The sequence below is a fragment of the Lactuca saligna genome, chromosome 4 (assembly GCF_052625555.1).
Source record: "Lactuca saligna cultivar CGN05327 chromosome 4, ASM5262555v1, whole genome shotgun sequence".
NCBI classification, from domain to species: Eukaryota; Viridiplantae; Streptophyta; class Magnoliopsida; order Asterales; family Asteraceae; genus Lactuca; species Lactuca saligna.
In genome coordinates this window covers 232,159,403-232,170,370 of record NC_136420.1, presented here as the reverse complement: position 1 = coordinate 232,170,370, position 10,968 = coordinate 232,159,403, and the positions used below count along the sequence as shown (strand labels likewise).

The following is a 10,968-nucleotide window of genomic DNA, read 5'->3' as shown; positions in this document are numbered from 1 at the left end:
TCATATTATTTAATTAGTTTTTATCAGATTTTAATTTGGAATTAATGTTGAGATTAAAGGAACTGATTAAAAGAACAGGGGTTGTTTTGCAAAATCATTGATAGTTGCAAAACTGGGTAGTTGGAGTGGACGAATTTCTATAGGGAGGCCTTATAGAATTCATCCAAGGCCTTCTAATGGGAGGTCCATGGTTTGCTTAAGCCCTAAGCAGGAAATTAGGGTTTCCTCTAGAAACCCTAGCAACCCACAAGCTATTTAAGGACCCTTATACATGTGACTTTCGGCCACTGCTTCTTTGAAGATACCCTAGCCAAAATTCTAAGAGTTTCCTTCCCTCTCCTTCTCATCCTCTTGCTACAAGTGGTTGTGAGCCATTAGAGGTGCAACATTTGCGGCAATAAGCTTTCAAAGGTCAAGATCAAACTAGGAATTCTTGTTATTACTATATAGCAAGAAAGGTAATCTTCATAACCCTTTTCATATGTGAAATTTCGAATTATATAGGCTAGATCTAGGGTTGTTGCTTTGGAATTTCTTTTGCATATTTAATTAGTGAAAAACTTAGATCCAAAGCAATTAGGGTTGCATGAATATATTTCCCACTATAACAATTGGTATTGAGCATCCCCTATGTAATTGTACATGCTCCCATATCATTAACATATTTTGGTTCAGGCATTTACTCATATAATCTCACTAAGGAAGGGGCCATTTTCATTATTATCGTTCCTACTATTAACATAAGGTCTGCTTGTCTAGGACTCGACCTTGGTACCAGTGCATAACGATCAAATAAGGGAAACTCAATGGCATAGAGAAGCGGCCATAAACTAGAGAGTCTTGACTAATTTGAAAGATCATTTAATGTAGTTGAAATAGCTGAATTTTGGGTTGTTCGATCAAATAAGGGAAACTCAATGGCATTCATAAGTCATAATTATCTAAATGTTCTTCTTTTTTCTTTTTATTGTCTGAATATTCAGGAGCTAAGACTATTCTAATGCCCCTTACGCCATGCATAATCTAAACCAACAATTAAGATAAACACAAAAATTAAAGCTGCTACAAATACAGATACACCTAATACATCAAAACTCATTTCCCATGGATAAAGAGAAAGCGTTTCAACATCAAAAACAACAAGAACTAGAGCAAACATATAATAGCATATTTTAAATTGTAACCAGGTGTCGCCTATTGGTTCTATACTCGCTTCATAACTAGAAAGTTTCTCTAGTCCTTTGCTAATCAAAGTAAAATTCCTGAAATGAAAAATACCAAAAATACCAGGTGTCGCCTATTGGTTCTACCCAACTACCACCACCCATACAACCATCGGTAGAATTTGTTACCGAAACTCAAATCGAAGGTAGTCTGAGAGGGAAATTGAAATCAAAATGGAAAAACCAAAGACAATAAAGAAGGCCTACAATGGTGGGCGTTGAAAGAGGAATACGCTTTAGTGGGAACGTGTTGTGTGACATCGAAAAATAATTGTAAAGGAAATGGTATCAAGAAAAAGGTTATTGGGAAGTAGAGCTCATCAAATTTCACACTTTGTTGAAAAACAATCCACACCACAACACCAATAATTGGCAGGAATTTAATACGAGGTACACCAAATTCACCTCGCTCTACAACAAGCTATATTCGAAAAATGAGAGTGGTTGCAATGACTTCGATTTGTTTAAACTCACAAAAGTGCAATATTAAATCGAGATGGGTTATACTTTCGAGTTTGAGAGTGCATGGGAAATGTTGATAAAATATCCAATATGAACTCAATGTCTAACATCGATGGAGGTGCAATCTAAGTGCTCTCGAAATTCGAGATTGATCGATATTTCTGCCACATGGACTCACATCGACCTCAACGCTGACACCGGTAAGATTCTGGAAGACACTGAAGAGAACTCCCCTCCATGATGACCGGTAGGACGAGAAAAAGCGAAGAACATGAAAAAATATGCAGAGGAAGTTGACTGAAAAGCAAAGCATATGGCGAAAATTGAAGTGAAGTTTCAAAAGCACATACAAATGAGACAAGAAAAAAATTATTGACAACATGAATATTTTGAAATACTTCATAAACAAGAAGGGGCCAATAAGGAGTGAGGCGAGTGAGAAGAAATTACGAACGACTTGACAATTCTTAGGAGTAGCACCAAAGGTTTGGCTCCCGGATATCAGGAAGTGGTACGAGGTTGAAGTCGAAGATTCGGAAAAAAAAAAATTAAGAGCAAAATTTAAATTTTAGGATTGTTTTATGTTTTTAATTTATGGTATCTTTTCTTTTGTGGTCTTGTAATTTTTTATTTTCAATTTAAATGTTATGGTTTTATTTAATAATGTGTTTTATAAATTATATTTGTTTTTATAATGATTAAAAATAAGAAACTCAACAAAAAAATATGACATGAAAATTATTTTGAGGAAAATTATTTTGGTGTGGTAGTACGGTAACCATTATCTACCAAAAATAATATGGGTGTGGAAGAAGACTTAGCATGTAGAAAAAAAATTATAAGGGGAAAAGATGGGTAAAAGAATAATTTCAAATGGTATGAGCCCCCTGACTACTTTGTGGCAGCAAAATTTGAACATTTAAAAAATGAGATCAAAAAATGGAGGAGCTTGATTATCCCGAAGGGTGAGGCCATGCTTAAACAATTAAAAGACATGATTGAAAATCTTGATACCTTGGCAGAATCTAGAGGGCTCACCTCAATTGAACCGGAGGAAAGGAAGAATGGCCAACAAAAATTATAGAAATTGAGAAACTTGCAATGTTAGACCTAAAATAGAAATCAAGAATCAGATGGGCAGTTGATGGTGATGAAAACACCCGTTTTTTTCCACGGGTATGTGAACAACAGGAACATGAAAAACATTATTAGTAGTCTCATGATAAATGGGAACTGGAATACGGATGTCGGGGCTATTAAAAAATAAGTATTATGTTTCTTAAAAAACAAGTTCCACGAAAAATGGCCATCACATCCCAAACTTACCGGTAGCAAATTGACACTTTTAGCCTAACTCTAGAATAGGCCTGTCAAATCGGGTCGTCGTGCCGTGTTTTTGTCTGACACGACACGACACGACAATGTTTTTTGTAACACGAACACGACACGATGTCGTGTTTTTTTTCACAAACATGCAAACGAACTAATTAAAAAACGACAAAACAACATAACACGAAAAAGTTAATATTACATAACTATTATTTTATTTAATTCATATTTAATCATATATAACACGATAAAAATGAAAACATGACAAATACATGCTCAATCGTGTCAATTTCGTGTGGATTTGTAAACACGAACACGACACGATACGACATCGTGTTTTTTAAACTTGACAAGAACACGATACGAAAACGAATTCAAATTTTGATTTTGTCTCGATTTCGTTTCGTGTCGTGTATTTTTATCGTGTCGTGTCATAAATTGACACCCCTACTCTAGAAGCACCATTCACCATGTAAGATATTAAAATGGCGTTATGGGCATGCGGAGGTGACATATCTCTGGGCCCGGATGGCTTTACATTTCATTGCATCAGACACCATTGGGAATTACTCAAAAATGATGTGTACAGTTATGTAAATCATTTTGAAACATGGGGAAAAATTGTTGATGGGTGCAACTCATCATTCATAACCATGGTACCCAGAGTCCATGACCCCCTTACCTTGAACAACTTTCGCCCTATTAGTCTAATCGGATCTATGTATACGATTATAGATCAAATCCTTGCTATACGGTTAAAAGGAGTTGTGGGGTCCAACATAGATGAGCTTCAAACGACATTTGTTGAAGTTCGCAACATCTTAGGCGGTCTATTGATTGTCAATGAAATCTGTTCTTGGGCCAAAAAGGCAAAAAAGAAAATTCTACTCTTCAAAGTAGATTTCGATAAAGGATTCGATTCCGTTAACTGGGAATAATCGGATTATGTGGTGAGGCAAATGGGATACGGTGCCAAATGGAGGAGCTATATCCATGGTTGTCTCACCTCGTCCAAGGCATCAGTATTGATCAATGGATCCTCTGATCCCCAACAGAAGAGTTTGTAATCCCCAACAGAAGAGTTTGTAATGGAGAAAGGTGTCAGACAAGGAGATCCCCTATCCCCCCTCCTCTTCATCATGGCAATGGAAGGATTAAATGTGGCCATGAAGACTGCGTGTGAAGAAGGGATCTTCCAAGGAATTAAGATTCCTCATTCTAACGTTTTGGTATCTCATTTATTTTATGCAGATGATGCATTATTCATGAGTGAATGGGCCAAAAGCAACATCAAAAATCTGGCGTGAATACTCAGATGCTTCCACTTCTCGTCGGGACTAAAGGTGAATTTTATCAAATCAAACGTATTTGGAGTCGGAGGAACATTACAAGAAACAGTCAGTTGGGACCTCCCACTTGGATGTAAGCCTTCCTCCCTTCCATTTAACTATCTTGGGTACCTGTGGGAGCCAACATGAACCTCATAACAAACTAGCAACTAGTAATCGACCGGTTTCAAGCTAAACTCGGCTCTTGGAAGGTAAAAACATTGTCTTTTGGTGGAAGGATTACACTGATTAAATCAGTGTTAGGGAATCTTCCCACTTACTTCTTTTCGATCTTTGTAGCACCGATTGGCGCTATAAACATCCCTGAAAGAATATTGAGGCAATTTCTATGGGGGGAGATAAGTTATCAGAAGAAGATCAACTGGGTATCTTGGGATAAGATTATATCTCCAAAATCAAAGAATGGTCTTGGAATTGGATACTTACGCTCTATTAACATATCGTTGATTATAAAATGGTGGTGGAGATACAAAAGTGAGCCTAATTGTATGTGGATTTTAATCATACAAGGAATACACAATCTAAAATACAAGCCTATTAATTGTATAGCCAAAAAATCGATATGTGGAATTTGGAAAAGTATCGAAAGTATCAAGGGAGAATTGGAGAGATTGGAAAACCCGATGGGTGATGTGATGAGAAAACAGGTCAATGATGGCAAAAGTACATTTTTCTGGTTAGATGACTGGAGTGGAAGAGGAAGCTTCAAAACAACACTTCCAGCGTTATACTCCTTAGAAAAGAAAAAGAGGTGTTTGGTTGCTAACAGGATTAGTAATTGTGGGCCAAACTAGGATTGGAAATCAATTCCTAACAGTGAAGAACAAGTCAGAGAATTAGCATTGATCACACCGTGGGTTGGTGATATCAAAATAAACAATAATCCAGATAAGTGACTATGCATAATCTCATCTGATGGCAAATTTCATGTTGACAACATGAGACAATATATAGACAAGCAATCAAATCCAAACAGTGTAGAATGTATTGAGTGGATCCCAGAAATTCCCATCGAGGTAGCATGCTTTGTGTGGAGGGAAAATATGGGAGGTATTCCAACAGCAACTGGTTTAGCAAAAAGAGGGGTTCTCATAGACGACATTCATTGTGGGCATTACCTAGACATGGAAGAAACCGCTCTGCATGTTTTTAACAATTGCTCTTATATAGGGATAGTTTGGGAATCGATATCAAAATGGTGTGGTGTCAATTTACCTTATGGGGATTCTGTTGGAGATATCATTACATTTGCAAGTTCATGGTATCAATGTGCAAGGAAACGGAGGATAATGACATGTATATGTTATGGTACATTATGGTGGCTGTGGAAAGCGAGATGCGAAAGAATCTTCAGAAGAAAAATCAGGATCCCGCCTACGAAGGTGGTGGATAATATACAGTCCATGGTGTTCGTATGGCTCAAACACAGGAGCATGAATTATTCTATTAAATGGACGAACTGGAGCATATATCCCTTCACCAACGAACTGGAGCATATATCCCTTCAGTGAAGGGATGAAAAACGGAGAATAATTGACACTGGAGGCTAGACAATTTGTTTTAATGTCTATTTTTCTTCTTCTCTTTCTGTTACATCTTCCTTCTCTACTCTCTTTGACAAGTTTACTATGTATTGTCTCCTTTTCTCCTCTAGCATCTTGCTAGTTGGTTTCTATTATTAATATATTTGTCGGTTCCAAAAACTAAAATAAAAATATCATTCATTATCACTTTACTTTTTGCTTTATTAAATTACTTTTCTTTTGTGTATTGCTTCTTCTAAACGTAACATATGAGTTTGTTCTCTTCTTTTCCTTTGTAAGTAGGTGCAGTAAGAATGCCATTGACATATATTGGAACCAATTCCTATAAGACTATCACACATGTAGCTCACTTGGGTTCTCGCGAAGGTGGCAATTGGCAAAAGTCCCTTCCTAATAAGGCTTTGCAAATCCGGGTCTTGAAATCTTACTTAAATCATAGTCCATATCTGTTAAGTACGACGTCTTGATGATCTTAAAGTCCATTGAGTTTATTTTGCAATTCACTAAGTGGATTAACTGGAATGATTTGATTTTCATAGATAAATCAACAAGTCTCATTTGTAGTATAAACTTTTATCCTTGAACCAAGTCAATTTCAAATATATTTAGAATCGGATATAAGATATTTAGAGTCCGATAAATCAACAAGTCTCTAACTTCCAGAGAAAGTTTCACACCATGACCTTTATGATCAGTATTAGAATGCATATATAAATTCAAAAAGAGCAATGATTGATAATTCACATGAGACGGTATAAATGGAAATTTTAATTATTTTCCTGAAATAAAAATTGAGCAAAAAATAATATTTTTTAATTATTTTCCTAAAATCAAAATTAGAATGCACAATATTTTGAGCAAAAAATAATAATTTTTTGATATTTAGTTTATTTTCAAAAAAAAATAGTATACATGTGCGATATAACAAAAAAAATACAATTTCATCTTTCATTAATTAAAAAAATAAAATAATAAATAAATAAAAAAGAACCATCACTGATATCGATTTTCATTTTTTTAGACTTACTTTTTTCAGAAAAAACAAAAAAAAAAACAAAACAAAACAAAAATACCAAAAAAATAATTATTATTTTTTATGTTCCAAAAATTTGATACATATAAAACTACAATATAAAACATTATGTACTTAAGAATTATGACTAACCTTTTTCGGGAAAAAAGACCAAAATTTATGATTTTTTGTACAAAAAAATGATATCTATATCTGTATAAAAAACAAATAGTTTTTTGCTTTCGGATTGCCACCACGAGATTCTGTGTTGCTACATATATATAAAGTTATATATGTTATTGTTATATATATCCTAAACAGAATATTTTGAAAAAATTAAAACAAGTATATGATTGTCCATCCAGACTCCAGAGTCCATATGTACATATATTTTCTATACTAAAAGAGAAATCGCTTGTATATATGCATATACAGGACATGACACGACCCACCCCACCCCACCCCACCCGTATTTCACAAATCCAAAACAAGTAAAAGTTACCCAATCTTCCACAAAACCCCATACCCCAAGTATCAGTCGGCATCGTGGTACAGGGGCAAAGTAGGAATTTCCAGTGTAATAGTAGTTAGTAGTGTTTGCAATTTTTCAGTAAGCAGTCAAAGAGAGAGGCGTTGCAGTTGTAACACGTGTGTCCTCAAACTGCAGTTATGCATCTGGTTTCATTCAACAAAACATGAGTATATAAGCAAATATGATAAACGTGAAAAATCAATAAAATATAAATTAAAAGATAATTTGGAGTTTGATGTTTACTTACCTCCAAGCGTGTGAGTATTGACAACAGATCTTTGCACTCATTAATCTTGAAACATTCGTTTGTTGCTGTGGTTGCTACTTCAGATGCTAAAGCATTCACATGCTCCACCTGTTGAGATTTAGTTGTAAAATATAATATATATTAAAACTCAATTTTCAGTATAACATATGAAATTATAAGTAGCCAACAAGTAGAAGAAAGAGGAAAGGGGATTCAACAAACCTTCATTACTAAAGAGCATATTGAGGAAGCCATTGCTTGCATCACATCAACAGCTGAGCAAATAGCATCTTTTAAACTTTGAACATCCACCTGTAAAGGTAACAAATGTTATTATCAATAGCAATATAGTTTTTAATAACACGTGAGAATGAGATGAAATTACCTTTGCACCCTCAACAAGGGGAAGACGAAGGGTAGCAGATTCTAGAGACACAATAGTCCCAGATAATGAAAGAGAGTGATCTCTCTCACCTTGTTCCCACACTTTCAGATATGGGATCTGTTTTTTTGTTAAATCAATGTTTTATATTGTTATCACAAAGCGACAATAATTAAATATAAAAATGAGATGATTTAAATTTATGTTCTTGCCTGATTCTTAAGGAGGGAGTGCAATTTCAAGTTATGCCTCAGCTGTTGTATCTCAATTTGTTTGGAGATGACAGACTGTCGCATTTTTGATGTAGTCACCCATGCATTATATAGACTTTTCTGAAACAGTTTGTTACAATTTGTCATTTAAAAGCTATCAACAAAACATCCACTTAACTTCCTTACTATTTATATACACAACAGAAGGCTAAAATAGGAACCACAACACAAAAACAATGCTAAAGACTGTTAAAATGAAATATATATATATATATATATATATATATATATATATATATATATATATATATATATATATATTCTATATAAGATTAGCATACCATGTAGGCATGTGGCCTTTGAAGAGGCAAGTTTAAAATATAAGATCATAAGATTAGCATATTAACCAATCAAACATGAAAGGCATGTGCTCTCTCAGTTAAAAAGAGTATCAAGTTGAATAAGAAATGAAAGAAGCATATAACACACATGTAGATTTCATTATGCATACGAAAAACTTTAGATTTTAAGTAGGCATTACCTGAGCAGTTACTCTCTGGACTGACATGGCAGCATCTGCTCTTGCATTTGCAAAACGCCATTGCAAATACTTGTTGTGTAGAAGCCTCAAAACATGTGCATCAACAATGGCGTTCTCTCCTACCTTACTTCTCCTGGTTTCTGCAGCAAAGCTGAGAATCGAAGGCGTGTTCCCCAAATTACTGTTAAACCCTAATCCGTTCCGTGATCTTGTTGGACTAGGCATACCCCTTGATGGTGTAGGCACAATCTTACTTGGGGAAGATGGCCTAGCAGCTCCTCTAATTGAATTGCTTGGGGAAGAAGGCCTAGCAGCTCCTCTAATTGAATTGCTTGGGGAAGAAGGTCTAGCAGCTCCTCTAACTGAATTGCAGGGAGAAGATGGCCGAAGAGCTCCTCTAACTGAATTGCTTGGGGAAGATGGTCGAAGAGCTCCTCTAACTGGATTGATTGGGGAAGGAGGTCGAACAGATCCTCTAACTGGACTAGGTGACAGTCCTCGTGGGGATAGTGTTGGACCATCTTTGAGATGCTTATGATTTCGGGACAATGGAGGTGAAAGGGGCTCCGGTTGAACTCTCCTGAGACGATTAACAGTTTCCTGCTTAAATCTAGCTGGCACCACAACTCCACGAGGTGTTCCACCTCTATTGTTACCTGGAGTGCCACCAGAACCAGAGAAAACACTCTCAGCATCTGAAACAGTACGATCGGAATTATCACAATCACTAATCATTGATTTTTGTAAATCTCTAACGGAAGAGGCTGTCCCAGATCCATTCAATTTCATATTCTCATTTGTGAAATCCACACTCCTGGTCAAGAAATTCCCCTGCCGAGATCGCGCTGGCCATCTTTGCTGATCAACCGGCTTTGAATTCACTGACTTTTTAACCGGCGTCGAAGCCCTCCTCTCCGGTGTAACATGTCTCGATCCAATATTAGCACCAGTGGGAGCCGGCTTGGATGCCTTACTCACCTGAAGCGCAAACGATTCACCTTGAAATGAAACTGACAAACTCCTCGCCGGCAATGACGCTAGCATCTTCGCGGTGGTTGACATCTCACCAATCCGCGGAGTCCCAGGACGACGTCGGTCGGCCGACTGAGGTCGCTTATTATTCACCGTCGATGCTGGCGTCATCAGATTAGCTGAAGAAACTAACGGCGACGGGAACCGCCTCCTTGGAGTACCCGTGGAATTCGAAGACGACGACGTCGTTGTAGAAGAAAAAGAAGACGACGAAGACGTCGACGTCATTGTAGTTGAGATAGAAGAAGAAGAAACAGTAGATGATAAGTACCGTGAACTAACATCTCTAGATTTCGGCCGCCGTGGAACAGGAGGACCATTGTTATCAGCCTCAGAAGGTACCAGCGGCGCACGCTTTGCTTTCGCCGGAGGAGGAGGGCCTCGTGATAATACCTTTGGGTTAGGTGTAATTGTTGGAGAAGACACGTTAGCCACCATTATATCGCATCCTCTAATCAAAATTCACAGTTTCAAACCCTAATTCAGATCAAATCACAAATTCCAATAGCTCAAAGGAAGATTTCAGAGAGAGATGGAGAGAGAGAAGTGTAAGGCGAATTAAATGTGTGTAAGATTTGGTATAATCGGGTGAAAAACTGGTGGTAAGGAATCGGGATATAACCGTTACGTTTCGCCGGCGAGAAGATTGCGCGGAGGAGAGGGGGGAGTGGGTTTAGGGGAGATTTGTTGAGCATAAGTATAACTGTCCTTGCGACTCCCTTCACGTGTGTATGCGGGAGCGCGTGATTCGACAATATATAGTTTCTTTGTTTTTTAGAAATTCTTCACCACACTTGATCGTTGATCCTCGTTACATAAATAATTAAATAAAAGGAATTATTGTCTAAATTATATAATATCAAGTATTTTAATTTATGAATTGGAAAGATTTTGGTAAAAAAAATTGTATGAGTTAATAATAAGTTTATATTTTGTGTAAGAACAAAAATAAGAAAATGTGTTAGTTAAAAATAAATCATTAATCCTTAAGTAAGGAGGTTTCATAATTATATTATATATAGTGTGAAAAGTTGTACCGGTAAAGCTTTGTAAAGATAATATTGTCACTTAAATTGGTGCAAATATAAAAAGATTGGTAAAGT

General features: G+C 36.4%; 1 protein-coding gene across 1 annotated transcript; it reads right to left on the bottom strand.

The window, feature by feature from the left end:
- Positions 1-7,244: 7,244 nt before the first annotated feature.
- LOC145043392 (QWRF motif-containing protein 2-like) lies at positions 7,245-10,607 on the bottom strand. Its single transcript, XM_078992030.1, has 6 exons — positions 8,834-10,607; positions 8,293-8,412; positions 8,084-8,200; positions 7,921-8,010; positions 7,699-7,806; positions 7,245-7,594 (listed from the first exon to the last, which is right to left on the bottom strand). Exons 1-6 carry the CDS (start codon positions 10,301-10,303, stop codon positions 7,538-7,540), a joined length of 1,962 nt encoding a protein of 653 aa, XP_078848156.1. The 5' UTR covers positions 10,304-10,607; the 3' UTR covers positions 7,245-7,537.
- Between the last annotated feature and the right edge of the window lie 361 nt (positions 10,608-10,968).

What these genes read in the sequence shown, in the direction of transcription:
- LOC145043392 (XM_078992030.1), bottom strand. Translation starts at nt 10,303, where the DNA reads ATGGTGGCTAACGTGTCTTCTCCAACAATTACACCTAACCCAAAGGTA. An exon ending in TCCAGAGAGTAACTGCTCAG is followed by an intron (nt 8,413 to 8,833) that starts GTAATGCCTACT and finishes AAACTGTTTCAG; the next exon opens with AAAAGTCTATATAATGCATG. An exon ending in ACTCCCTCCTTAAGAATCAG is followed by an intron (nt 8,201 to 8,292) that starts GCAAGAACATAA and finishes ACAAAAAAACAG; the next exon opens with ATCCCATATCTGAAAGTGTG.